The sequence below is a fragment of the Rhodnius prolixus genome, unplaced genomic scaffold, assembly GCF_049639745.1.
Source record: "Rhodnius prolixus isolate KJV_2025 unplaced genomic scaffold, Rpr scaffold_4, whole genome shotgun sequence".
In the NCBI taxonomy this organism is placed as follows: domain Eukaryota; kingdom Metazoa; phylum Arthropoda; class Insecta; order Hemiptera; family Reduviidae; genus Rhodnius; species Rhodnius prolixus.
Window position 1 is genome coordinate 28,066,036 of NW_027411614.1, and position 26,681 is coordinate 28,092,716.

Consider the following 26,681-nt stretch of genomic DNA (forward strand, 5'->3'; position numbering starts at 1 on the left):
GGCACTTCTGCGAAAAAGGGTGAATAGAGTTTTCTTCTCAAGTACCATTACTAATTAGTTGAATCTAATTGCAAATATCTCGAACAATTTGTTTATATTTATTTAAAGCAAAGAATTTATCGTGAATTCTTGCTAGCAGCTCCCCCGTAATGGGGATGGGGTTGGACTTTGTGTCCAAAGAGATTTCATCGGTATTGATGAATGCATTATCTATATTTATTTTATCACGTTTTCTTATAAATTTGATTAAGAATACATCTGAACGAAGATGTCCTTTCTAAAATGACTAAGTATTATATTTGAGTTGAATTATTGTAACGATTTACAATAGAGCACGAAGTTAAACAAAATGGATTTTGAAATAAATTATTTATTTCTCAATGGCCAAAAAAGTTTTGTCGTTAATCTTTATTACTAGGAAAATTTATTGTAAATATATAAAGGTATGACTGATCCAAGTGCTATAACACGGATCAAACGATTATAAACTTTCCCTACTAAATACAAACCCATAAATCTATATTTATTTTATCACGTTTTCTTATAAATTTGATTAAGAATACATCTGAACGAAGATGTCCTTTCTAAAATGACTAAGTATTATATTTGACTAAAACGTTCGGACTTATAAGAAAAATTTGTAAGTTAGACCCTTGATGATTTTGAAAAAATTACTGTAGAGATAAATCTGACTGTTCGCATCGTAATTTTTCATTAGTTACTCTAATTCAATTGGAAAAATTTTTTTTTTTAAGTATTGGGCATGAAATATCACATTCTATTCGAGTAGTTATATTCTACCAATAGTTGTAATTACATAATTTTGCAGCATCACTGAATGATTTAAACCACGATTTATAAATATTGCATGAGTATCAATAGCAAATCTCTTTTGTCTGTCAGAAGAAAGATTTAGTTCTCTAAGGAAAAACTTTTTTCTCGTTGATTTCTCTTTTTGTTTTGATTTTTTTTTTTCCTAATTTTTAATTTATTTATTGGAAAAAAAGAAGCGTTCATGAGTGTCTTATAAAATTGAAGGAAGTAATAAAGAGAAGAAGTAAAAATATTCGCGAATCTCTAAGCATTACTACTACTAAACATTACTACAAAAACCAATAATTTATACATTGAAATTTTAATTATTAGTTCTTATTATTTAAAATTATTGTATTATTCAAAGTTTAACGCGTTTAAAGTTACAACATAATTCTCTGTTGTCTTTAAAAAATAATTGCTGTAAAATCAAAACAAAAATCTCTTATTTCCTTGGAGTATCAATTTTGTTTTAAAGAAAGAATCAAAAGGACTAGTTCTGGGTTATAAACTGATTGACGAATTTTTAAAATCTAATACTAAGTTTTTAATTTCGGCTTATTAATTAATTCGTATCAACTCAGTAATATTATAATACCAAGCAAAATTAGTTATATAAAAAATCTTCTAATCTTGTTCTAAAAATTTAAATTTATAGAAAAAAAAAAAAGAAATCATCTCTATCAGATCCATTTCTTAGAACAAAGTACATTGGAATAGAAACTAGAAATGTAACAACCTATCAAAATAAAAATATATATGTATATTTTCTTCCTTTTAAAAAATTATTGATTTGATTTGACAAAAAGTAAATTTTTGTATCTAGTTATGAAAATAAAATAATTAAATGTATAAAAAAATTCCTGAAAGCCCTTTAAAAAAAAAAAAGAAGTAAAATAACTGTTAATATTTAATGTTTGCCAATCCTGACATTCTTTCATTCATTCATGAGCAGCATTTATTGGATAATTCGCAAATTTTACGAAGCAAGAACAACGTAGAGGAATATTCAGTCAAAAAATATAAAGCAAAAATCAAAATTACCTAATTCAGACAGTTTTACCGCGAGCATTACAAATTCTTATCGAAAAGTATTTGCTCTGTTCTGGTTTTTCGTCAGATTTGGCAAATTTATAGCTTAAGCTATTTTTATCTTGACAAAAAAAGAAAAAAACAAACAAAAAAAATGATAAAACTTATTTTTTAAAAAAGGGCAAAATATCTTTTTCTTAGCAAAATTTTAGGAAAATTTAAAATTGTAACGAATACAGTTAAGTGTTCATTTCAAATCTGCACACAATTCGAACTCAACACGAAGTCACCTTCAGAAAGAAAAATCAAGAGTAAAAATTTATGTCCACCAATTTATAATTATTATCGGAAAGCTTTTTTAAAAAAAATATAAATATATGTATATCAATACTAAGTTCTTCAATTTCTTTTACAATATATAAAGGCCCTCGATAATGTACAAGTTAAAAAAATAATAATCTTAATTTTTCCCGTAAAACTTTCCTTTTACATCAATTGATGTGGATGGAAAACACAGGAAACATACTTAATAAATTTCCGAAAACCTACCAAATAATACTAACAAAATTAACGAAAATTGGTATTCAAACCGGTTATTCTGGGTATTCAAAAGCGCTTCTAAACAGTTAATATTAGACACTTGATATCCAAATTTAAATACAAATCTTAAATAAATAAATAAAAAAGTTTAAATGTTAAAATTAGATATTCTGAACACTGAAGGTTGTCTGATAACGGAAAACAAAGAAATAATAAAGAAAAAACGAACTTGGGCAACCCAGTTCTCTCGATTGAGGATGGAAAAAGTTATTCTACTTATCATGTGGAAAAAGTAGGGTCCTTTATCCTAACAACAAACCCTCAGTGAGTCACTACCTAATTCATTTAAAATTTCAACCGGGGACCTAGAAGCCGACAGCAACTAATACCGAGTGCGAAGTAAGAATTTTACCAAAACATGCCGGAAACGCACTCTCCTCCCGATCTTTTAATGCTTTCTGATATTTATCTTCTCTATCTTCTCTTGGAGGGAGAGATAGTGAGTGATTGAAAGGAGACTCAGAAATTTGTTTAATTACCTAGAAATAATTTTAATATTACTTGGATGTATCTACGAAAAACATTAACACCAGTGGATCCATTTACATACTTCGATATTTATTAAACGAGTCATTCAATATCATACAAAGGTATCCGATTTTAATGAATTACATTAACAAATGGACAAATTTTACTGGCCTTAACATTAAGGCATCTAATCACGTTTCTGTATTTAAATTATAGAATAATGAAAAACATAAAATAAAAAGCTAGATATCTGCAGAAAGTGTGTGGGTTTTCTCGTATAATACTTACAGTGCACTGGCTTCCTCTGCTGTTGGTGGTCCACAGAGCTGCAGGAAGGAGAGTGCTGGATCACGCCTCATCTCCGCATAAGACTCGTATCCATGCTTGAATGTGCCGACGACTAGCGACTTGTCAGCATCTCTGTCCCACCAAGGAGCGGGTGATGTGCTCTGGTCACAGTGCGGCCCACTCAGCGCCAGCCGGCTAGTCCAGCAATCACAACACACGTCCACACAAACGTACACACAGACCGCTCGAGAGACGTGATGGGAACGATGTGACCACAACATCAACAACTAAACAGTGGCGTAGAAAGATCGTACCTCTGTATTTCCGAATGGGCCAATTGAATCAAAACCACACGTTGAAAGAAGGTTCGGAAGGTGGGTTAATGAGTGCACTAATGGACTTCGCTATTTCTCTGTACGGTAATGTTTACTCAGGAGAATCAAAAATTAATTTGATAGGAATTCATACCGAATATATTCCGGAAGTGGAAGATAAGAACTCTAAGAAACTGTGCCACGAATATAAAAATTTTAAGAGAACACAAATTTACTTCCATTATCTAAATATTAAAATCGCCTTTCTCTCTACTATATGACAGGAACAATTTTGTTCAGTAATAACCCCCTTTTTTAGTATTAGCGACCAATAAAAAAAAAAAACAATAAACCAGAGGTACTTTTCTACACCATTGTTCCTAAGTGCCTCCATCAAGACAGCAGCATGCAATTTTCAAACTAGTCTTCATTTTTCAACAAATTACCAACGCCCAAAATATTTTTATTAAATTCAAATCAGAAAATCTAGCATTAGTTTCTAACGTTATGAATTTAGGTTCGAAATTATAAGGAAAGGAAAGGTGCGAATTTATTCTCTGCTAAACTTTTTCACCCCTTCAATGAAAGAAGTACTGAAAAATCTTGCCAAAGGGCCTAGTAATTAATTATTTTACCTTATAAATTGCCGAGGAAAGGTTAATCATTAATTTGATTATTTAAGTTATCTGATAAAAAGACTATCATAATTTTGAGGAAGTCAGGTAAGAAATAAAATTAACAAAAAGTAATTGAACGCATCACGATTTTTCGAATTTATAAAATGATTCAGAATTGCAGCAAGAAGTTTTGCTAGCAATCGTGAACAATGAATGCAAAATTTCACCCGAAGCTTAATTAATTTTCAGAAAACTCTATTTACACTCTCGAGTAAAAATGCTCATTTCTATGCTGTTAAAATCCTTTCAACAAACTCTAATTTGTGAAAAAAATTGATGATATTGTCATCAACTAATTAAAGTACATTTATATAAAAAAAATAAAACATCAAATTCACAAAGCGAAATGCCAATCAAATGCAAGTGTGTTAAACAAGAATCCCTGGATAAAGGCTTTCTATCACTACTTCAGGTCTTGGTATAATTGTTGGAAAATGAAGACTAGAAAAGGAAGCTATTGATGACATGTACAAAACAAAATAATAAAATACAAAATAGCGTAAAAATAAATGATATTTAAGTATTGAAGATGAATCTTACTTTCTTTTTTTTTCTCATAAAAGATTGAATAAAAATAAATAATAAAGAAAAATGCTAAACAAAAATTAATTTTTTAATCCCTATTTTTAAGAATAATTAAATTATGAAGGATAAGTGCACTGTGTAGATATGGATATTCCTGTTTAAGTAGGTCGCATGACATGCAATAAGCGACATTACTTGCCTTCAAGTGGCAGGTGACTTCCTTATAGCAGAATCATTGCCAATTATGTTTGGTAATATGTATATATGTATAGTGAGGTATACATGATACATAACTTAACAATATACAATAAAAACAAAAAAATGATATATTTCTATTCATCATGATTACTATTTCTTGTCAAGCTTAACTAACAGGCTAATTGATTTACAAAGCTGAATTTTCAATTATGAAACTTAATCGCATATTGTAACAAAAAATTGAGTTGCCTACTAATTATTAATAAAATTACAATACAAACCTGATATGAGTTCCTTCAGATATATGTTGCACTAGATCTCCAATTATTTCATGTTTAATATAATACAGCATCCGTACCCGAAGCAATAATCTGTAAAAAATTAAAAAGTAAAATAAATAAACATATTTGAAATTATTTTTCTTTATTTAATGCACCGAACCTCAGTTAGTGAAAATGAGCCACTTTTTAGGGATCTTTGGACTGCCAACGAGTATACCAGGATAACAACATCACAACCCAAAACTGGTCTGAACTAATTTTTCTAGATAAATTTTTGAAATATAAATTATTTGACAACTTGTATGTAATTTGCTCTCACAGTTTTTTTAAAATCGTATAAGTTTTTTTTTCGAATAAAGCTCAGACAAGTGAATATCAATTCTCCAAAGCAGTTCTTGTTTAGTAATTTTTTAGAACCAGAAATTTTAGCAATTTCTTTTATCTCCATATTATACAATAAATTTGTAATATGGCAATAATTCCTTTTAACTTTACTATTAAACGAATTTAAGCATTGGAGAAAGTATTTAAAATAAATACAAATTCGAAACACTCTTTTTGACAATGGCTTGTAACCATTTTCATTTTTAACTTGGAATGATAACTGCATGTAAATAGGTAATCAATCCACTTTCACTTGAAATATTTTTCAGGAAAAATTTATTTTAAGGGTTCTGAGAATTATACAGTGGTCAAAAAAAGTATTCAAACACTAAGTTTTTTTACTTTATCTACTGAACTTTTGTTTCTAGGATGACTATTTTTTCAGCACTGAAATTGATGACAGTAACAATGAATTTAATGCTCTCATTTTCTTGCATAATCATAAAGAATTTGGGAAGAATTAAAAAGCTGCTTATTGGCAAACATTCGAGTGAAATCCAGTCTCTTCCTCCCATTGATTTCACTAATAATTGGTTTCTTCCTTGCAGTTCTACCTTTGGAGCTCGTTGCATATAGGCAATTTCGAATGGTCTGTGGCGTAACAAGGGTCCCTGAAGTTGACGCGAGGCTTTCCGAGTGTTGGCGTGCTCATCGGTAGCGCATACTTCTTTCAACAGGATAACGATCCCAAACATACAGCCGAAAAAACGAAGGAATGGCTGCTATAATGCCCGGAAACAACTTCTCACCCCTCCACAGTCTCCGTATATAAACCATATTGAAAATTTTTGGTCTTATTTGGAGCGGAAAATTCGAAAATTGAAATGTTCTTCCAGAAAAGAGTTCATAAACAATTTAAAGAAATCATGGACAGAAATCACATCTCAAGAGACACTAAACCAGGTGGAATCTATGCTAAGGAGGCTTCAGGCAATAACAAATGCAAAGGGATTGCATACAAAATATTAGGTCTTTAGTTTTGCGTTAATTATAACATTTAGACTGAGTGTATGAATACTTATTTTGCATACAATAAACTATTTTTCTGCTTTTTTATCAATTCTTTATGTTTATAAAAGAAAATGAGACCATTAAATTAATTGTTACTATCTTCAATTTCAGTGCTGAAGAAATAGTCATCCTAGAAACAAAAGTTCAGTACATAAAGTAAAAAAACTTAGTGTATGAATACTTTTTTTGACCACTGTATATGTAATTCTAAATTAAAATTCTGAGTAGTTTTTAGAAATAAGTTCTTACTTCTTCCCGACCAACGTTTGGAATTTAAATTAGTCCTAAGCTTATAAAAAATTCTAATTAAAAAAACACGCAGACAAAAATGGTTGTTCCAACCCAAGAAATAAATCGAAACGTAGAAAAATCTAGTAACACTTTCAATAGACATACTTATTGGCGTGACGACTAAGATGTTTCCTATAGTTGCTTTCTAGAAATATATCGCCATCATATTTTTCATGTCTACTCCAGTGATCACTGAAATCCATACCATCACATTTCATTTTACGTGAAGCTTTACGACCTCGTGGTATCTGCGACTGACCTAAAAACAGTAGCAAGGATACAAATATAAAAAAAATAATGAAGTCATAGAAGATTTGGTGGGTGAAGATAAAGAGATGTACCTGTATGATTACGAGTATCAAATTCAGGAGGGGTAATCAAATCCCAAATAAATGTTCGTATTTTATCATCACCTCTATAGAATCTCAAACAGTATAGTACCTAAAATAAGAATATGTGTTAAAAATAGCATTTTTCAGCAACTATTCAAAAGATATTACATTCATTTATTTAGCTTACAATAACTCGCGCACAATCTTCAATATCAGCTTCTTTCCAACCTTCTCTGAATTGGTTATGTCCCAGTATTTCCTGCCATCTTCCCCAACTAGAAAAAAATAAAATAAAAAAATTAACGGAACTGTATTTATTAAATTAAATTAACCTTTAGAAGTAAGGAAAGTGAATTATATTAATAAAAGAATTAGAAATTTCTCTTTATAAAGGTGTAATTATTTATCACCCTAACACCTTAAAGGCCTAATACGGCTAATCACTGGTTGGTCGCCGTTTCAAAAATCAAGCAAATGTACAATTGTACATTCATCTTTTTTAATTGTTGTACTTACTGTACAGTTGTAAAATTCTTAAAGATTAATGTTAACCTCTGCAAAAAGTAAGTAACTGCTAAAAGAAACTTATAACATTTTAAATTAATTTTAGAATGGTGACTTAATCTTATAAATTTTTTGCTAAATTAGTGCTTTTATCTGATAATAATGTTAAATAAATTAAAAATATAAATAAAATTATAGCCAACCCAAATGTTAAAAGTCCTCTTTCCACTTTAAAGCATTCTGATCTTGCCCAAGTACCGTACTGAATCTCTCCTTCCTTGGGTGTATAATCTTCAAAACGGAACTTGTGCTTCTTATGAAGTTTATTTTTAACTCTCCTTCCTATTTTAAAATAAAAAAAGGAACTTATAATAATGACGCTTATGTAAACTAGTTTATTTTGCAGTTAATAAATAATTCATATACTTCAAAACATTTATTCCTTAATAAATAAAATTGTTTATAAAATTACCACGTCCTCTTCCGACCCCCAAAGCTGTGTCATTATCGTTATCAGACTCTGCGCCTGATGAACTTTCAAGATCAGAAATATCCATCACGGCCTCATCATGTCCATAACGTTTAATCTGAGTTCTCCTTCTTGGTTCGTGCATTAACAGCTCATTCTACAATAATAATAAAAAAAATTCAAGTAGTTTCAAATGCTCATTTCTGATGATTTCTAAATTGAATGAGGTAAAATGGGTGTATACAGCTAAATGAATGAACAAGAAAAGAACGTTAATTCTAATCGTTCTAGTAAAGTAATGCCTATTTTTAAAGATAGGCAAGCTTCACGTTCAACTACCTATTAGGTATCGTGGACAGAGACGACTAGCAATAGAACCGTAAAGTTCTCATATTAAGCATTACATAAAGTCCAAGATCTAGACAAGGAGTCGAACCCAGTATGAAACAATATGTACATGTTAGCGCTTTGCAAGACTCGCCTTCTAACCGTTAAAATCCACAGAAGTGTTACAATATCCTAATTTCTCTGGCCAAGAATGTTTACAAATAAATTTTAACAAATTATATTACTAAAAATAAAATAACGCTTGTTGTCATCCGGATAAATATGTCTAATATACAATTTTACTATGCAATAATTGTATAGAGAACTGTACTGTGATCGTGGCGCAAATGTCATCTAATTCCGTCCCTAAGCTGCCTATTCCAAGTAACTTCTCATTATCTTTCACCGTCCGAATTAAAACTATTCTTAATAGCCAGATTATTCAACTTTTTGTACCAATTTAAATTTTGTAGTCAATTATTTTCATATAATACATCGTAACCCCCTATTTTCTGACAAATTAAATATTTGTGTATTATAAAATATAGATAGTGGACGTGAATTGTAAATGATCTTCAAGCACTAAACTTAGGAATTAACAAGCGCGAACAGAAACAGGATCATAAGTTTCAAACAGGTTCTAAAAAAACTGTTTTGGTTTTTGTTTTAATACAACATTCAGAAATGACGAATTAAATTTATGAGGAAATCAGTAAATTCATTCTGTACCTGTTCCTCTCTTTCAGAAGTATCTATATCAGCCTTTTTTGCCCATTTCTTCCAAAAATCTGGATCATCTATATCAATATCGGAACGTATTCCTGAAGAAGCAAAACTAGCTTTTGAAAATGTAGAACCTTTCTCACTTTCAAGTGTAATTACTTGCGTTCTCCTCTCCAGAATTTGATCAATATCTTCTTCACAAAATTTATCAGCAGCACTATCTTCGTCCATTATAGCTCCATAAGCACCTAAAATACGATTACAAAAAATGTTTTACTTCTAAGTCAAATCAGCTGTAACAGTTTTGTTGGTGAATGGATTGGAACAAAAAAAAAAATACTATATTTTCTCTTCTAAAAGCTTCCATAGGTCACTGACCTGTAATGTAACACGGCAGTGCAATGAGACTTCAGTCGATATTTTTTTTTAAGGTTATTGGCGCCCGGAGCTTTTATCAGTGCACTGCCGGCCTCCGAACAGTGTTCTCTCATTACAAATAACACTGCCATTAATGGACAGTGATCTGTACGAAACTTTTAAGAAAGAGAAAATCTAAGGGCCAGCAACTGGATTCGAACCCAGGATCTCCGCGTGGGAATCCAATACGCTAACAACATAGCTAATCCCTTCCCTTTTAGAAGCTTATAAACTTAAATACTGATACTCATTAATTAAAATAATAAGAAGGAACTGACCCTTTTTAAGTAGATCTTCAATTTCTTTTTTTGTTAACTGTTTATTATTTCCAGCTACATCTTTACCACTCTGCGATGTATTCATACTTTGCAACACAGCTTTATCAAGTCCAAGTTTAAGAGAAGCTTTATCGAACATTTCACGTTCATAAGTATTACGGCAAAGTAGCCTGTATACTTTAACCATTTTCTGTTGACCGATACGATGGCATCTAGCTTGGGCCTACAATGAAAATGGAAGGTGTAAATAAGGAAAACTATGTGCACTTTCTAAATCAATTTAATATAATTACTACATTAATATTGTACCTGTAAATCATTTTGAGGATTCCAATCTGAGTCGTATATAATCACAGTATCTGCGGCTGTAAGATTAATTCCTAAACCACCAGCTTTTGTGCACAGCAGAAACACAAATCTATCAGAATCTGGCTTGCAAAATCTGTCTATAGCAGCCTGTCTTAAATTACCCCTTATCCTACCATCGATTCTTTCAAATGGATATCTACAACAAAACGAAGTATTTAAAAATGGCCATTTTAATGATTCCAACTGCATTGTCTTTATAGCAAATGATATTTAAATAAACTTTGTATAATTACATGTTTTGCTAATAATTTTAAAAGACACAAAACATTTAAGATCTTTTATATATAAAAAAAAAAAAGCAAAACAAAAATTTTTAATCAATGGTAGCGACCTCTAAATATTAATCGATTTCGCTCTATTACGGACAAAACTTTTTGTTTTTAAATAACTTTGATTTTCCGCCCGGCGCTCTTTAAAATTTAGAAGTCAACTTTTTTTAAAACACCCTAATAGAAAAATAGACAAAAAAATTTTGTCTATGTTGGGTGTTTTTTAAAGTTACGCTTTTCCGTGCAGTTTCGGACGATCAACCCTTATACAACTGTCCTACCGGACAGTTTTAATATATTACACAGATATTTATTTCCATTATTACAAAAATAGTAACCATCTTACTTAGTAATAATAATCTGTTCTAAAATAATGGCAAAAATAAAACTTACTTTCTATACATTAGGTAATCCTCTAAAATATCCAGACACTTCACCATTTGTGAAAAAATGAGTACTCTGTGGCCACTGCTTTTTAATTTCGGCAAAAGTTTATCAATTAATACCATTTTACCAGAAGAACTAATAAGTGCTTTATAATATGCATCAGGATCATCTCCATTGGCTTGTTTAAAATCATGTTGGATCTGATCTTCGGCACCTGTAACACATTATTATGTACATTGGTTACGTTTATACATAATATAAGTGAACTATACACCTACATAGTTACCAGCTGATAAGATGTATACAGGAATATTTCATAAGAAAAGGAATATTGCGTAGAAGAAGCTTTTTTTCACAACAAACATTACTTCAAACAATGATCCTTCCAATTCTACACACTTGAGCCTATTATAATAAATTAGTTTTTGACTCAAAAACTGTTGACTTAAAAAAGTAATTCCGACCTCACAGCCTAATTTAATCTGTTTAAAAAATGATGTCCAGGAGAAAATAAAGATTATTCCGGTAGAAACTTGGCAAAGAGGGTAGCAAGAAAGAACAGCGGGTGAGAATGACAGGTTACATGCATTTAGACAGTTTACAGAATGTGGGCTATTTGTGGGTAACATTGCACTACACTTTATCCTACCTAAGGATATCCTCGAAATTGAACTAAATTAATATTATGGAGCAAAAGATATGAAAGATAAGCGAATGACATTATTTGCAGCATTCAAATGAGGGATTAAATTATAAATATATTAATAAGATTTATAACATTCTAACCATTCAAAAGGTAAGGATGAATGCAACATTTTCGAAGTTCCATCATAGTATTCATAAGATTTGGTACATTCGCCGAAGTAGTGCCCTTTGATAAAAAAGAAAAATTTCTTTCCAAAATGCCTCTGTAATATTTTTTTTGAATATTTGTAAGTTCCACCTAGAAAATTTTGCAAAAAGTTCATTAAAAATAATGTTTTGAAGGTGGGAATAATTTCTAAATTTAATCATAATTATATCAATGTCTAATCGATTTTTATGCTTCAAAGCAGATTACATCAAAATTGAGTTAAACGAAGAATTTCAATTTTTAGCCACTTTAAACTTTAAAAAAGATAATTACTTCAACCACAGTTTCTTCTTTAGGAGCTAACGTTTTTTCAACATCTTCTTTTAATCGCCTAAGCATCATTGGTTTTAATATTATTTGCAACTTTTGTACTTCAGTTTCACTTTTAAGCGCCCCAAATTCATTTAGAAAAGCTTCACTAGATGCAAACTGTTGTGGTTCCAAAAAGTTCAATAATGAAAATAATTCATTAACATTATTTTGCAAAGGTGTACCAGATAAAAGCACTCGATGTTCCTAAAAAATACAATATATACAATTTATATTTAACTAAATTATAATGTTTGTTTACGTCTTATTTAAAATGACTGGGGTTAGAAACACAGATATTTAATTTATATACACAATATTTACCAAATTTAGAGATCTTAGTCCCTCTAATAATTTGCAATTTCTATTTTTTAACCTATGCGCTTCGTCAATAACACATATTCTCCAAGCAAAATCTTTTAAGTCCTGAAAATCTGTGATAATAATTTCAAATGTTGTTATAAGAACATTAAATTTAGTAAGATCCTTTATAAGACTTCCTTTTTCGTTTCTAAAATACATTTCATATTCCTGGAGCATATTTCTACTTGCAGCCCTGTTTTGAGGTAAAAAAAAATAAAAATAAAATAATATAAATAAACATAGATAAATTTTCAAAATGTACAAATGTAAATCTAACTACTTACGATCCGTGATAAACAACGACGTTCAAATCGGTCCATGCCTCAAACTCTCTTTGCCAGTTAGGTATCGTTGATAAAGGTGCAATAACAAGAAAAGGACCTCTAATTCCGTATTCATGAACGGCATGAAGAAACGTTAATGATTGTATTGTTTTACCTAAACCCATTTCGTCGGCCAATATGCAATTTCGCCTGAAATCAATCGAAGATTTTATTTATTCAAAGAGTAAATTACAAAAGTAAGTCTTGTTAAAAGGAAGAAAGAATGGTGGAATCTGAATCTGAGATAAGAACCAGGAAAGCTACGAAGACTACAAACTCCAGAGAAAGAAGGTGAAAGAATGAGAAAAAGAGAAACGCATGAAAGGAATTCGGAGATTTCATGGGAGATAAGACAAAATCAAATCAGAAACTACTCCTGTAGGGTCTCAAAAGAGTGTGATTGTCCAATTTAGTTCAAAAACCTAGAAAAGGGAAAATAATAAGAGACCCTTCAGATACTGGAAAGAAGGCAAGAAATTTAAAGAATTACTTGTACTGAATTCAATTGTAGATGTTTAAGATATTGTTTAGTTGTTGAAAATAGAAAAACGAACGGGATGAAAAAGATGATCCTATCAAAGAAAAAGGAACGTGAAATGTTTGGAGAAGATGAAACGGGGAGAGACAGCAGGAAATGACAGAAGAACCCTCTTAATTGCTAAGTTACACGGACGGGATGTGCAGGTGAACATCTCTTACTTAAAAAAATTATATGGCACTACAAGAAAATCTCTGAGATTGAAAATTTATTATTGTTCTGATTCACAAAAAGGTTTCCTTTAAATGTTCTTGGGACAAAGATTTGGGCTTACCCTCAAGATTACAACTCGTTGAGAACAATCAGTGAGAAGTCTGTATACGACCAAAATCGTTTTCCATTGCTTATCATTCACTTGATTTCGTCTATATGTGCAATGTTTAAGTGGACTCAACTATATCTTTAATTAGTAAATAAAAATAAAAACCACAAATTTAAAATAAATTAATTTAATAAAAACTAAAAATATTAAATATTGTTGATGATTTATTAATAAAATGTCCATTACTTAGGATTAATAATAAGGAAAACGTAGAATAAATAAAATTATTTTTTGAGCCACTGATGACTTAAAACTGTTTTCGACCACTCAGCCTAATTTTTATGAAATAACGATACCCTGGAGAGCAGAGATCCACCTGCTGGAGAGTTTCCCCTCTGATGAAAATGATAAAAAGCTATTAACTTCGCCTTCTACATTCTTGTACATTAAACCCTAACCACTCCATGTCGACTTGGATCTTTCACAAATTCCAAAATATTCCTTTTTGCATATAAAACTTATCTTGCTTACCCATTATACCATGAGAATAGAAGCCAATTTAGCCCTTCTAGCTGGTAAGCTCTTAATCTATTTTCATTCTTGTATACAGGGGATTCTTCTAATTTCTCCCATTCTTTTGCTATAGGTTTCTTTTTCGGCTGTAAAGAAAGAGAAAAAAAAATAACAATAAATGAAAATGTTAGATGAAATAATAACTTATAAATTTAAATTTGTTAAAATTATGAACCTTCCACTGCTCTTTTGGTGGTAGTTTGCTAAATATTTCAAACTGTTTTATTTTAGCTGGATCAACATCGTCTTGCAACTCCCACGTGCTGTCTTCATATTGCAAGGAACGCCATTTAACTAAATAATGTTTAATTGTCTGCCCAGTGTTGGGCTCTGTATGCTCAGCTACATCCAATACCCTATCTACTTCTACATAATCTGGATTGAATGGATCTTCTTCTAACTGAAATTAAATGCAGAAGTTTTAAAGCATTTCAAAGCAAAAAAAAGAAATTAATTATTATTAATTTCTAATTACGCAGAGTTTCCTTAGGATCTTTAATTACATTGTTTTTGAGACAAACATTAGAAGGTGCTTTAATAAACCAATAGATTTTAATGAATTAAGAAGTTCCTTAGTTGTATTATTCTAGTCCATTAAGAAGTACCTTTTGAACATCAAGCACTACCTCCCAATAGAATAGCAAAGGCCCGACTGTTGAAACGAGGGATATCTCATCACCCTCAAGTTTTTGGGCTGAAGAAACTGTAATTAATGGCTAGCAAGCGTTAATACGCCCAAGCATTAAGTCTAACCCACTTGTTCTAGAAAGTGAAGGCAAACTTCCAAGCAGCCTTGATGGTTCCCACGGTTAGGCATTGTTCCAAACATGGCCGTATACCCAAAATTATTTCACCTTATGCCTTTTTATGAAGAAACATCTCCATAGAATATATCTAACAGAAAATTGGTCCAGCCCCCGGGCCTTCAGCAATAAGAAGTGGAAACGTCTTTTACTTCTTTTTGATTATGTGCAACTGCTGATTTGCGCCATTGGCAACTGAACAGATGGTAATACCAAAAATAAAAGGGCTAGTTGCAGAACTACGGTCCTATCAAAAAGAAAATGTTCTTCTTACCAGGCTGCACAAAACGGCATAATAAATAAACCACTTCAGGCTGCAGTTCAGGGGAGGAATAGTATATTCTGTTTTAACTTAAAAATTTTAAAAGCAAACTTAAAAAAAACTTACGTTTTCAAAAATATTAGTGGAATGTGCCATTTTCTGCCTAAACCTTTTTAACTTGGCAGCAATACGTTTATCACCTTTATACAATTCTTCCTCAGTTTTCCATTCGCAGTGTAAATACGAAAAATTTCTATATTTTACATAATATTCATCCACTTCCACTAATTTAGTTTCAGTCTTAGGATCATCATTTGGAAGATCAGCAGTTCCACTGTCACCTTCAGGTTTTGTATCCTTATCTTTATTTTCATCACCTTTACTTTTTGTGACAGTTTCTGTCTTTGCTTCTTCCTCGTTTTCTTCTTTAGCCTCAGTTACATCAACTTTCACCTCTTTCTGTACTTTTCTAGTAGCCAAAATATATTGCACAACCATAGAATCTTCATCTGTAGTATTCTAAAAAAAAAAGTAAATAATTATTAGGATCTGTTCTATTTTAAAACTTCTAGTTTTCTTAAAATATATAATCGTAATTATATTTAAAAGAAAAGAATAGAAATGAATATAAGTTAAAAGAATACATAATATATATTTTGAACACTTATAAAACACATTTAATAAAGCTCAATGCGTACTAAGAGGGATTTAGAGGAGGAACAAAAATATTTGCAAATATGAAAAGTAAAAAAATTCATTAATTAAATTAAGCAATTATTTGTTGCTTTCAAAAGAAAAAGTTCACTTTGAATTAAATTATTATACATTTTTAAGAACTAGATCTTTAACTACTAAAGAGTTAATAGGAAAAAGAAATAATTAAGAAAGAATTTGAAATAATTGATTTTTAATAGGTGGCTGAATTGGTAATGCAATATTTGAGACTATCAGATTTAAGAAGAAAAGCTTTTTCCCAGTACCAAGAAGTTCGATTTTTCCTATACATCAGAATGAAAAGTTGTACTTTAAATGCAAATAATTAATAATAAACGATTGATTCTGCTATTATTTTTAAAGTTATCATGAACGTGAGTAATTATGAAAAAACTATACAATTAATCACAAAAATTAAACAATTCTATAAATAGCGAACGATACATACAGATAATTTCATAAGATGTTCCTATAAACTCTCAAGAAAACTAATGAAAAATTGCAAACAGATTTCTTGAAGAAGAAAAAATAAAATAAGACAAATTTAAGCGACGGATGTTTAGAAATAGTTTTCGTAGGTTTAAAGGGGGGGAATGTTAAGAATCGAAGTGTGCAATGATAATTATTGGGTTATTATTTGGCGGGAATAAGTTGGGTTGGTAACAAAAATATACATAGGTTATTGATAATAGAAGAGACTCATGTGTTGCCATGGTATATTTTGTTAATGTTGAATAATGAATTGTATATAATAAAGTGTTTAAATTGTCTGAGTTGTATTATATACCAGAAACCTGTACTAAATAATTAAATTCATTTTTATTAAAAAAAGACTCAGATAATCATGTTATCTTACGAGTGTTTGAAGAGTTAATGCTGAGATGACTAAACTCTTTGTGGGATCTCATGTTAGTTCATGAATGTCATCGTTAACGTAATTAAAAGTAGAAAGAAAACACCTTCTCAGAACTGAACCACTACTACTTTAATACAAAATGAAACTGCCAAGATTTATAAAAACTCATTTACTAATTAGTTTTGATTACTAGAATACAACTACTAGAATTACTAGAATACAATTCGACAACTAGGCATTGTAATGCACTTTGACTTTCAAACTTCTTGATTATCCTTAAGCGAATAATACAAAACCTTTTATTAAAAATTCAAAGGTTCTATCTTTAGAAATAAATCCAAATCATTTAAAGAAAGGGCTAGGATTTGCGAAAAAATAAATATCGATATTCTAAATTCTGATTTAAAATATTAAATTTACTTTAAATATTTAATAGACGGAGAGAAGGGAAAATCGCCTATTGACTCTGCACTTTAGCACGCATCCTGTGAGGCCGTATGGAGGCTTGTAGGCAGGACATGGAAAAAATCTGTATGTACATGCGATGAAGCTCCTATTGAAGAAGAAAAAAGTACCGAAACTTTATTCATTCCAACTTATTCGTATAAGACCATTAACTTTGGCCCAAGTCCCAATCACATGAAGGGTCTCTAGAATACTTACAGGAATAGAAAGAAAAAAAAAATGATAATTGCTAATTTTGAGAACACCACACAGTAACCATTGAACCCTCTCTTACAACCTATTACATTCACCAATTACTCTAACTGGTCTAAAGAAAACATAAAACGAACATTCTAAAGAGATATAAGGTGGATATAACTCGTACCACATATACAGGGTGTCCCAAGCTATATGGATAACGACTTTTTCTCGGAAACTAAGATAGCTAGAAAAAAAAAACTAAAAAATACGTGTTCCCTTAGTTTTTTGTTAGAAATCCAAATTTAATTTATAAATTTTTTTCGGTGCTTCCAGAAGCAAGATACAGGCACCAACTTCATTTTTTCAAATGGGGAGGTGCGGTTTTTATTTCAGAAATAGATTCCTTTATTTTTTTTAAAGAAAAATTTACTTGAACGATTTTAGAAGTTATGAATGAAAAAATGATTCTTATAAGAAATTTCAAAATGATAATATTATAACGGTTTTTTGATTGAATAAGAAGAAAAGTACTATTTTATTATAAATTTCACTCCTCATTAATATTACAGATCATGCTCGAACTGGCCTCAACCATTAGTTTCCGAGAAAAAGTCGTTATCCATATAGCTTGGGACACCCTGTATACAAGAAGTAAAGCTTATTCCAAATGTTATTACATAGAGGGTGCAATGAACTTTTTCTTTTAATTAAAAAAATGAAATATAGGTACTACAGTGCAAAAAAGAAATAAATATATATATTTAAACAAATTTGTATAGATGTAAATATATATATATTTATAAAAAGCATGCAATATGACAGAGAGGACTTCTCTTTATTCAGCATTGAAAGGAAATTTCTCTCGACCAAAACCGATCTCCAATTTATTACAGGGCTAAAACTAATTTTGTTAATTTTATCTTACGATATATACAAAATTGGGTTTCACTGCAGGGTCTGTTGCAGCGCTGTCTGGGGAATTCTTCACAGCTTCAATTTTTGGGGATCCAGATTTTCCACTTTCTTCATCTGATATTGATAGCATAATATCATCTACGTATTTTTTGCGTTGAGTATTCCTAGCAGATCTTCGTTTCTGTAAAAAAATTAATTTACAATATAAAATTTATTCTTTTCTAATTTTCTTTTAATTAATAAAGGTCTTTAATGTTGCTCTCTCTTCCCTCTCTCAATGTACGAGGTGTGGCTATTAAATAACGAGACTGATGCTGCTACAGAAAAAATATGCATGCGCCAAATCTTAACCACCGACATCTGTGCAGCGTAAAGCCTTCTCTTTCGATTGCAGCGTCTCACGTGATTGTAGAGAAATCTGTCTGACCGGAACCGTCGTTTGTGTAAGAGGTGTTAAGTTTCGTTTTGCCGAAAACATGATACTACACATGTAGTAGAGCAACAAATTGTCGTGAAATTTCACATGAAACTGGGTAAAACCGCTACTGAAACTTATCTCTTATTACAAGAAAGTTTATGGCGATGAATATTTATTACGTGCGCAAGTTTTTGAGTGGTTCAAGCGTTTCCAAGATGGCCGAGAAGACGTCGGAGATGATGACCGCCCGGGCCGCCCTTCCACATCCAAAACGGATGAAAATATCAATTATAATTAATCAACATTACTACCGTGAGGTTCTTGCTCATCTCCGTGAAAGAGTAAGGAAAAAACGATCGGATTTGTGGAAGAACAAGTTACGAGTTCTCCACCAAGATAACGCGCCGGCGCACACTGCGTTGTCTGTCCAAGACGTTTCTAGCCAAGTACAACATCCTAGTATTAGGCCATCCGTCTTATTCGCCTGACCTGCATTATTACTCATTATTGGTATTGTTTTATTCTGAGTTGACTGTTATTAGAAATAAAATACTGGAAAGAAATGTTGAAAAAAAAGTGACCAAAAACCATGTAAATCTTAATTTTGATGAAACTCAAGACATACGAGAAGAAAAAATGTGGACGACATACATAACTTTTGATATAAGTTGAACTCAATGTACCATAATCTCAATATCGGATCATCATTGATTATATCTAAAATAATCAAACGAATCATTTTATCATTAAAAGCAAAGCTTTGGCTAATTGCTCTAAATCAGTTTTTGGGAGAGGAAGAAAAATGAACTTTATCTAATCTTTAATCATCATCATGTCAAATTTTCAAGTTTTTATCGGAAATATACTCTTTTGGTCCCCAGAGTGATTTTTAGATGGCCATTGTTTGTACCAGCCATTGTCTGTGAGAGAATGCTGTTAGGTGCCTTTTCAATTTTAGAGTCTAAAGTGTCATTTCGGTGTAATTTTCAGTTCTATAATGTGGAAAATGTAAGTCGAACTAAATTTGTGCTTCTAAATTCAGAATTTTGAAAAATGTATAATTTAGAATCTAACAGAAAACGTGAGTGATCAGATTTTTATAATATAAACTATAATTACTATAAACTATAATTGTCACTCCAAAGATCTCTTTTACTTTAACGGAAACTTAAAATTATATTTTAACACAAACATTTCTTTAAAGGAAATCCAAGTCTTTATAAGGAATTCCTAAGTCAATTTCAAGAGATTTTCTTGAATTGTACTCTTCTAGAAAAATTAATTAACGTTCTGGAAATTCACATAAAGAAAATTTGTTTATCTCTATTAGCTTAAAAGAAAACAAAAAACAAAATTACATACGTTACTGTCATCAACACCCTCAGGAGACTGAGAAGGGGGTCTCCTCTCTTCGCCATCCGAACCAGGTTGTATTGGCTTATTTTTCTTAGACCTCCGACCAGATGAATTTCTACTGTAACAAAATTTACATAAGAAGATTACCACTGATTTCAACATTAATATCAAAAATGCTGCTCTACTGATTAAGTAACTAACTTCTTCGCCTTGGATTTTTTCTCCCGTCTGGGTCTTTTCGAGACACTCTTGCTCTGTGTTTCTTCCTGCTCTGCTTCGCCAGTTGCTATAAGGTTTTCTTCTTCTTTTGTAGGTTCTGTATCACCAATAGCAATTTTTTCCTCTGGCTCAATAGTTGTTGTTGTAGTTTCATTTTCAGAAGGTATTACTGTTGGTGGTGTAATTGGTCGAGGCGAAGTCGGCTCTTCTTCTGCAATCGATTCGGCAGGAATACTTGCAACTGCTGCAGGTGTACTACTGATTTCCTCCTCCACCAGCGGTTCGCTTTCGCTTTTTTTCTTGGACCTAGAAAAAAAAATTTGCTTAAAAAAACTTGTTTATCAAAGCTTTCAAGAAAGCAAACGAGGGACAGTTGTCGCCAATACTAGAAAATGAAGGATGCCTAAAGATCGTAAATGAAGATGGCAAATGTTATAAGGGAACAGAACCAACTTAAGTGGTAAAGAATGTTGTGAGATGAGAGAAACGCAAGAATTATGCGTTAGAGGAAGAGAAAATTATGGACGCACTGTACGGAGCGAGAGGATACTGTCCCTTGAAGAAGCTTGAAGTTCTATAAAACGATAAGAATACTGAGGAAGGACTACTTTAGTTTTGGAGCAATGGACTAGATAGGAACTTTAAGACTGAAACCACAATTTCCCCGCTGATGATATGAAATGAGTGCTGGTTGTAACCACGAATTTGAAACTTAGCAAATAGAAATCCCACTTCCAGGACTTTAAACGAAACACAAGGTTTTAGAAAACTTTGCAAACCAATAACTGCATTATCGTCTTTGACTTCAAAGCTCCGTTTCTCCATTAGTGTTATTATCCACTTCAGTTTTTCTACAGAACTTAAGAGGTTTGAAAGGATAATCTTATTTTCGAATTTACTTTCTTGTCTTATGCACATCCAAGCAAGATCAATGGCTTGCACATCCTTATGACTATATGCTCTGCATTACGCCTGCTAGAGCTTCGCATCATAACTGGAATAGGATTTTAAATGTCCTGGTAAAAGTTAGAAATCCGGTTCACAAACTGTTCGCACATCTGAGGTGGAAAATGAATTTCAAAAAACTATATGGGCTGAATCTAACGTTATAACAGAGGCTCGCATTTCTGATCAACCAGCAGCTTAAACTTTTGAAACAAAGATGTTGGTATGTACCCATATGTTTGTACCTCGCAGTCCAGCAAGTAAGTATCGTTCTTTCAGGAACACAAACCTTTCTAAATTGAAATAGGTCAGGTAAGTGGCAAGAAAAATTTGAAAGGTCAAGGTTATTGCGGAAGAAACAGCTAGATAAGATACTCCAATGTCTTCAAAAAAACATCGAATCACTCTAAAACCATTTTAAAAGTAAAAATGGACTTCAAAGCTGTTTAAGACTAAATATGGCAACAAAATCTTCAAAAACTAATCAGCATATGTGTCTCTGGTAGTTTAATCAAGCGAATTAAATGCTTTCTAGCAAAAAGCAAATGCTATTGCGATTCAGGAACGCTGTTTCGGTCTACAAGCAACTAAGTCAAGATTCAAATTTTAATCGTCATGAAATAAATATAAATAATACTCCCCTCATTATATTATTACAATTTAAAATATTTATTATTGTTTATGAATATAATAATTTGTAGGGTATTGTTGGAAAGTAATTTTTTCACAATATTTTTATGAATACTCCAAATAAATTAAAATCTGGAATAGGGTAAAAAACGAACCATTTCAGAGGGGATGATATGACTTTGAACCACCAATTCGAGTGGTTACTACTGTAATAGTATCTACTGCTAATAACAGTCTAAGACATTGATGCAAGGGGAAAAAAAGTATTCAACTCACTTCCTTCCTTTTGTTGGTGGTTCATCCGATTCTGAAACTTTTGGCTCTCGTCTTTTCTTTTCTTTAGGAGTTTTTGGTGTCCGAGTTCTCGGCGTCTTAGGTTCTTTTGGCTCTTTGGGAGGTTTTGGGGGTTTAGGTTCTTTTGGTTCTTTTTGCTTCTTTGGTCCTCTAGGTTTCCTACAAATAAACAGAGGAATATTTAGGACGAATTATGCTAAGAGTCCTGCAAGACATGTTAAAACATATAAAGGTCCCATAAACTAGATAAACATTCAATGAGAAAAAATATTTCTTTACTCTTACCTACTAAACATTTACTACAACATATTTTTATCTTTAATTTATCTTAAGATGATAAAATTTCAAAGATGCTAAACATTGTTAGCCAAGCGTACCAACCGACAATAAAAAGAAATATTTAATGTTCTTTGTTAGTTTAGAAACAGAATCACAAGGGAACTAAAGACAAAAAATTAAATTCATTTCTGACAGTCGACTTAACTCTGCATAAGGCAGAGCTATTCCGATTTTTTAATTGAACTTAAAACTGAGTTTTTATTAAAAGGAAAGCAAGTTTTCGTCATCCACGAAAGTTAATCCACTGTTCAAGAACAAAATATGAATCATAAAACCAATAAAGAAAAATAATGGCTTGATTAATTTTCAGAATCCGTGCTATTCAGTGACTGAACAAAAATATAATTACTTAAATTGTTGATAAGAGGAATAAATTACTCGTTTAAATGCTAACGAAATTAAATATTAAGGAATAATAATTTATCTTCATAAAATACTTAAAATATATTTTTATTTTATCAATATTGAGAAAATATTGACGTACTAAATATTTAAGCCTGTATAAAAAATATTATTTTTTCAGATGCTTCATTTTTCTTAAATGAAGTATTTAGTTGACTTCTTTAACCGAGACAACAGTATAAGGTTCAACGAAGAAGTGCACCAAATACAAGTGGCTATCACTGAAGTGAAACCATGGTTACTCACTCACCTTATCTTCTTTTTTTCCTGGTCCGAATGTAATGGTGGTGGAGGTTCTTCATCTTCTGTAAAATTGAAGACACTGTTATCTTCTTGCTGCTGAGGATGTTCAGATTGTAACTGGGCTTGCTCTTGAGGCTCCTCCTGACACTGCTGTTCCTGTTCTTGCTGCTGCTGAGGCTGAAGTTCAGCCGGTGGCAAAGGAGGAGGGGGAGGAGATGGCGGAGGTGAGGGCGACGATTGTGGATGTAATTGTTCTTCATGTTCAAGATGTGATTCTTCTTCTATTTGTTGTTCTAAAGACTGATGTTGAGGTTCATCGTCCTCTTGGTCTTCTCCATCATTTTGATGATACTGCTGATGTTGTATTTGTTGTTCCAAATGTGGCTGCTGTGATAGGTACTCTAATTGTTGAGGTGAAGACGGTATATTATCTTCAGTTTGACTTTCAGTTTCAGGGCTATGAGATGGCAGCTGAAGCAAAGGCTGAGGTTGCGGTGAAGGCAGAGATTCAGGAGGACTTTTCTCTACCTCTTGGGATTGTTGATGCGGCGAAACACCTCCTTCTGGTATGAGCATAGGTGGTTGCTCTGGCAAAGGCTCCTCTGGCCCCCCAACAGACACTCCTGGCAGCACAGTTGCCTCTAATGGCAAATGTGGAGGTGGCTGCTCCTCCTGAGGAGGTGGTGTCGAGAGCGCAGGTGGGGGGCCACCTAAGTCATGCATCATGGGTACACAATCTCCAGGAACTTGCGCTGGAGGATATCCAGGCATCAATTGAGGTACTTCAGGTTCAGCTTTCTTTCTAGGTTTTCTTGGTCTTCCAGCGCTTCCACCTCCACGCCCTCGTCCTCGACCCCGTCCACTGGTTGTGGTCGTAGTACTTGTTGTGCTACTACTTAACTGAAAATAAGTTAAAATCGTTAAAATGTAAAAATAATTTTCATCAGGTGAAAGCTAGTTAATAAAGTAGAATCTTTAAAAATGCAAACAAATTGAATGTTGAAAAAAAGGAATAAAAAAGCAATTCTTTTAGAGGTTGCTTAGGTGGATGAATACTAAAAAGTAATGAACAAACTGGCACAATTAAGAAAAAAATGAAACTAAAGGAGGTGGCTTCTTCAAAATTAACATGCAGAATTTTAAACTTAATATTTTTGAGGTAGGAATAGCAATATTAATAAGAAAGTAGGATTTTTTAAAGGAACATAAACCTCATGATAACTCCATACTAGTAAAGTACAACCGCTTACAAGATGGTATTAAAAAGTTTCCGAAGTAATCTGCAAAGGTTGCGCGCGAAATTATTAAAATAAGCGCTCATCTTCTTAATTCTCCTATGACTAGTGACAGTTTTGTTTACGTGGAGCATCTTTTTAGTTTGTGCTAACCAAGGATAAAAACTTCGAGCAGAGATAATAAAAAAAGATAAATTAAGTACTAAACTTGGACAATCGGCCAAAGAAACATTAAATTTGTTTTGGTGGAAAAGATTAAGCTTTCAGTGGTGAAGATGTAAGCCGATTGATGGGTGAAATGAGCGCTTAAAGAGTGAGAGAACGATTGAGAAGGAAGATATGCAATCCTAAAAATCTTTCATGAGCACAATATGGCGGAAAGTCAGCAACCAATGTTGACAAAAAATCCTCTTCCTTATATTCCACTTACTGAGAACGATATACTTTTCTTAAATTAAAGTAAATCACTCAAAAAATAAAAAAATTAAACAAGATGGATGAATAAAATTAAAATGATTCAAGAAAGCAAATAATGAACTGGAAGCTAAGCAGGTACAATTTTACAACCAACATGGCAATTCATCCATCTAATTCTAAACTTTTTCCTAGCTAGTGGTGCTTACTGAATGGGGGTGTTATCTCATGCAACTGAGATTTTCGAGAAGAAAAAAATAAATGAATAAAATTAAACAAAAAAAAAAAATTAAAATAGAAAACCTTTTTCCCTTTTCTTCCTAAATTATTTTTTCGATCAACCAACATTCATCGAAATTTGGAAGAGGCAAATTTTTCGAAGGCTATTAACTTTTTTTTTAGAGCAAAGAGTGATATGTTTTTCGCATTTTAGAGATCAGTTTACTAACCAAAAAATTCTTCAAAACAAATGCTAACTTTACCTGAATAATGTAATTATTCACATACCCCCTAATAATTTGCATAGTTTTATTGAGGCAATAGTAAAAACGCAAATTAAATTATACATTAGAGCAGGGGTTTGTTTTTAAAAACTTAGAACCAGTGCAATAAAAGATAGTTTTAGCAAATGAGTTATAAACACAACACATCATCAATCTGGATGGTTGATTAATCAAGTTATTTGCCTATGATTTCGATATAAACACACAATTTATGCGTTGCTAACATAAGGTTAATTTATATTATTTACTATTAATTTTTATTATGTACTTGGAATTGAAGAAAGTGACGAAACAAAATTTAATAATTTCTTATGTCGAAAGTGATAAATTAATAAGGACATGCAAGATATTTATGAAAATATTTATATAAAGTGATTTATTTTTACTTGGATTTAAATAAGAAAACAATAAAGATAAAATAAAAAAATGATAAATTTGAGCCGATTTACAAATACTTAATAAAATTTAAGGCATATATCTGGCAGAAATGAACTGCAAGGCGAAATTACCTGTTCTAATCTGGAAGGATCTTCCTCGTGGTAGGAAAGATGTTGGGTAGCGTCCCACTGTAAGATGGGTCGATACCAAGAACAGTATTTACTTGTTATATTGTAATACTTAATTTTTTTATTATTAAAAAATGAAAACTAAAGCACAGACAATTTTTTACTAAAATTGAAAAAATAGTGAGTTTACCGAGGAAAACTATTGGTTATTTTACTGCTTATAAAATAAATTGATATCGACCTAAGTTTTTATAAGAAATCAACCAAGTCGAAAGGCTCAATCAATAATTTAAAGTCTGCTTTAAGAATCTTTGGAATTCCAAATTAAACATCAAAATGAAAGTATATTTTCAATCAAAGCTCTGATCAATTTGATGAAACTCAGGAATTAACACTAAATAAATTTGTATTTTGGACATCAATTAATTAAGTGAAACAGCACTATAAAAGGACTTGGTAATCTCACTTACAGCTTATTGTTCGAATTTTCAGCGATAAGCCGTTAAGGAAAGTGTACTTCAAGATGAAAACTTAACAAAAATATAAATTTTCAGTTATTATTTAATTGTTTTTACAATTCCTTCTTCTTTGTAATAACTTAAACACTGATGTGAGAAAAAAATCTAATCATAAAAACTTTGAACTGTACCTGAGGCATTGGATCTATTGATGATGGTCCACTGTGCCACAAAGGGCTTTGAAGCAAACAATGTGCACCTCCTATGCATTGGTCATTTACGTCATGATGTTGCAACATATTTATTCTTTCTTGTAAATGATTTATCTGCAAATAAGTTTAGAATA

The 26,681-nt window shown here is 31.6% G+C and overlaps 1 protein-coding gene across 8 annotated transcripts in view; it reads right to left on the reverse strand.

Moving 5' to 3' along the window:
- Positions 1 to 26,681, reverse strand: part of kis (chromodomain helicase DNA binding protein kismet) — an 82,777-nt gene that overhangs the window by 35,116 nt on the left and 20,980 nt on the right. For 3 of the 8 annotated variants that reach the window (XM_074131610.1, XM_074131604.1, XM_074131605.1), the window contains exons 3-27: positions 26,527 to 26,661; positions 25,881 to 25,937; positions 23,227 to 24,119; positions 22,218 to 22,394; positions 20,349 to 20,672; positions 20,154 to 20,265; positions 18,384 to 18,554; positions 15,370 to 15,762; positions 14,354 to 14,578; positions 14,137 to 14,264; positions 12,767 to 12,955; positions 12,444 to 12,675; positions 12,084 to 12,326; positions 11,744 to 11,900; positions 10,964 to 11,171; positions 10,242 to 10,437; positions 9,933 to 10,155; positions 9,244 to 9,485; positions 8,191 to 8,344; positions 7,922 to 8,060; positions 7,402 to 7,489; positions 7,224 to 7,323; positions 6,988 to 7,141; positions 5,197 to 5,286; positions 3,202 to 3,396 (exon numbers count right to left, since the gene is read on the reverse strand). In XM_074131610.1, coding sequence (XP_073987711.1) covers positions 3,202 to 3,396; positions 5,197 to 5,286; positions 6,988 to 7,141; positions 7,224 to 7,323; positions 7,402 to 7,489; positions 7,922 to 8,060; positions 8,191 to 8,344; positions 9,244 to 9,485; positions 9,933 to 10,155; positions 10,242 to 10,437; positions 10,964 to 11,171; positions 11,744 to 11,900; positions 12,084 to 12,326; positions 12,444 to 12,675; positions 12,767 to 12,955; positions 14,137 to 14,264; positions 14,354 to 14,578; positions 15,370 to 15,762; positions 18,384 to 18,554; positions 20,154 to 20,265; positions 20,349 to 20,672; positions 22,218 to 22,394; positions 23,227 to 24,119; positions 25,881 to 25,937; positions 26,527 to 26,661 — 5,225 coding nt within the window. The remainder of the gene's footprint in view (positions 1 to 3,201; positions 3,397 to 5,196; positions 5,287 to 6,987; positions 7,142 to 7,223; positions 7,324 to 7,401; positions 7,490 to 7,921; positions 8,061 to 8,190; positions 8,345 to 9,243; positions 9,486 to 9,932; positions 10,156 to 10,241; positions 10,438 to 10,963; positions 11,172 to 11,743; positions 11,901 to 12,083; positions 12,327 to 12,443; positions 12,676 to 12,766; positions 12,956 to 14,136; positions 14,265 to 14,353; positions 14,579 to 15,369; positions 15,763 to 18,383; positions 18,555 to 20,153; positions 20,266 to 20,348; positions 20,673 to 22,217; positions 22,395 to 23,226; positions 24,120 to 25,880; positions 25,938 to 26,526; positions 26,662 to 26,681) is intronic. The other 5 variants (XM_074131608.1, XM_074131606.1, XM_074131607.1 and 2 more) reach the window with 5 other exon arrangements.